This window comes from Coffea arabica, chromosome 4e (assembly GCF_036785885.1).
Source record: "Coffea arabica cultivar ET-39 chromosome 4e, Coffea Arabica ET-39 HiFi, whole genome shotgun sequence".
Taxonomy (NCBI): Eukaryota; Viridiplantae; Streptophyta; class Magnoliopsida; order Gentianales; family Rubiaceae; genus Coffea; species Coffea arabica.
Genome location: NC_092317.1, coordinates 10631136 through 10633811, shown reverse-complemented (window position 1 = coordinate 10633811; position 2676 = coordinate 10631136). Strand labels below are relative to the sequence as shown.

Below are 2676 nucleotides of genomic sequence, written 5' to 3'. Positions count from 1 at the left end.
TCAAGTAAAAACTACCAGAGTTGAACTTACATAGAAATTGAAGGGTAAAAGAGATTAAAATTCAAGAGAACTACAGCACATAATGCTACTCACCATGTTGTTCATAATCGATGAATTGCCACCTTCTAACCGCAAGCCTTCCGGTTGTAAGGTATTGTATATATTTGTCTATATCTGGATGATGGAACTGAGAGAGAGAGAGAGAGACTTATAATGCAGAATAAAGAAAGAGTAACAGGAACTGATTCCTGTAGATTTTATGAAAGTCACAGTCAGAAATTTCTCCATCAAACAAATCATCCCAGCTAAAGACATTGATCAATGCAATTGACACCATGATTCATAACAATTATGAGCACATGACTTTCACCTCAGCTTCTTATTGTATATACAAATATAGTACAGGCACGGTCTAGTCAATTCATCAAACTATGTCACATTAGAATCTCCCATGGAAATACATAGTCACAGAAAAATAGCCCTTTTAGTGGTGCAAATTCTTAGGTACAATCATGCTTCAGATTTAAACAGAGTAAGATGATGTCTGGCCTTTGCAAATAGTTCACTCAAATCAGGATACTGAGCCAGAGTATCATGAGCATCCCCATCAAGAACACTCAACACTTGCACTTGTTCAAAAGCTTTGCTATTTCCAACATGCATTGCAAGATAGCACAGCAACAGAAGCCCATACAATTGGCTCCCATAATTGGTCTTCACCAAAGTCACTAGCTTTGACACCCCATTGAACTCAACGACAGCTTTTGAATGCTCCACATGATTAAAATTATCTGGACACACAAATTTCACCAGAGTAATAGCCACTTCTCTAACAACATCTTTATCCACGTTCCCCAGCAGTGAAACCAAAGGCTCAATTATCCTTGTCTCTCGTGCAGGAAACGTTCTTGCCAAACATCCTATGGCCTTAATAGCTGGAATCAACAACTGTGTGTCAGCATTCTCATTGATCATCCTCAAAAGCTGATCCAAAATAGCTTTTGCAGCAGGTGAATTAGGCTTAAAAGCCATTCTTCTAAAATCTCCGTCGCATTCAGCCACTGCAGCTAACTCCATCACTGTCATTAAACAATTAAATTGTAATTCTCCCTTCTCCTTCTCAATAATCTTTGCCAAAACAAGCAATGCTTTGGTCTCCATAATCTTCTTACTATTCGACAAGTTCCCTTTCACTAATTTCCACAACGCCATTGCACAACTTTCCTTGAGCTTAAGCTTAACCTCGGGTGACTCCACCTCCTTCTCCCTCTCCTTCTCCCACCTATTCCCTCCATAATTCAAACTTTTACTATTACCATAAACACCATTACTCCCATTCCCAGTAATCTGCCTATTCATCAAAACAAGCGAATGCATGCTCGTCGTCCTTCTTGGCTCTTCCTTCTTAACCAACTCATCCAAAACAACATCCATTCCCAACAGGACCACCAATGGCCTAACTACATTCTCCCTCCCAAATTCCTCCCTAACCCCATCATCCAAATCCGCCATCCGCCAAACTAAATTTACCAAAACAACCTGAACACTCATTGGAGGCATCTCTAAAAGCAACTTCACGATTATCGAAATCCCATGATCATTAGCTATCAACCAAACTCTCTCAGGAGAATTCCCTAAATTAAACAATGCAGAAGCAGCTGCAATCTGGGATTCACAAGTAACACTCTCCTTAAGCAGCTTAAGTAAAGGGGCAATCCCATTTTCTTCAATTATAATCTTCTTATTCCTATCATTAATCAAAGCAATTGCAGCCAATTCTTGAGCAGCATCAGTCCTTTCTTTCACCGAACCCATATGTAAAACAGCAATATAAGACCAAACCCAAGCAAGAATAGGATCATTACAAGCCATAGGAGGAAGAGAAAGATTAACCGAACCCGAGGTGCAATCATGCAGAGAAACAAGCCACTTGAGGTCAGCGATGGAAGACTTAATCTGGGCGGAGACCTTCTCAATATCAGCTGAAACGGAGACAGAGAAAACATGGCGAAGCACGTTTTTAGCTGACTTCTTGTGCTTACATCTGCGGGCCAATCTGATGGCCCGTGGCAGAATCTTGGAGAGCTCTGCCGTCACTCGGCGAATAGGGCGGTCGTAGAAGGTGGCGGTGGTGTCCCGGCGGGCGAGGGAGAGAAGATGCTCTATCAGTTGAGTGGTGTGAAGAGCAAGTTCAGAGCATTCAGATTTGAAGGACTCAGCTTCTTTGGCTGATAAGACAAGCCTGTTGGATAACTTGATTTTCAGAGAGAGGTCTTCTTGGATGGAGATTTCCTCTTCTTCAGTAGCCATGGGAATGAACGAATGAGAATAATTGGGAAAGTTGGGATCGAATTCTTGGGGAGAATTTGGGTTCGATAAAGGTGGATGCTTCGGTTAGTGTAGTGTGGCAGAGTAGTAGAAGTAGGATTCTTGAAGAAAATGAAGAAAGAAAGAAATGAAGAAAGAAAGAATTTTGGTTTGTTTTGGTGTTTTGTGATGTGAGAGCATGGGGAATGTGAACTCGCTTCGAGCTTAGGAGGAGCAGAGAATTAGAATAATAATAAATAAATAATAACTGCTAAAAATATTAGTCAAGATTCCACTAGGATATTAATTAATACTACCTATTTTATTAGTATTAATTAATACTGGATTAATATAAGATTAAGAGGGCAG

General features: G+C 40.4%; 1 protein-coding gene across 1 annotated transcript; it reads right to left on the bottom strand.

Annotated features, from left to right (window-relative positions):
- Nucleotides 1-510: 510 nt before the first annotated feature.
- Nucleotides 511-2310, bottom strand: LOC113740739 (uncharacterized). Its single transcript, XM_027268268.1, has one exon. The coding sequence runs from the start codon at nucleotides 2308-2310 to the stop codon at nucleotides 511-513; it is 1800 nt and encodes a 599-aa protein (XP_027124069.1).
- Between the last annotated feature and the right edge of the window lie 366 nt (nucleotides 2311-2676).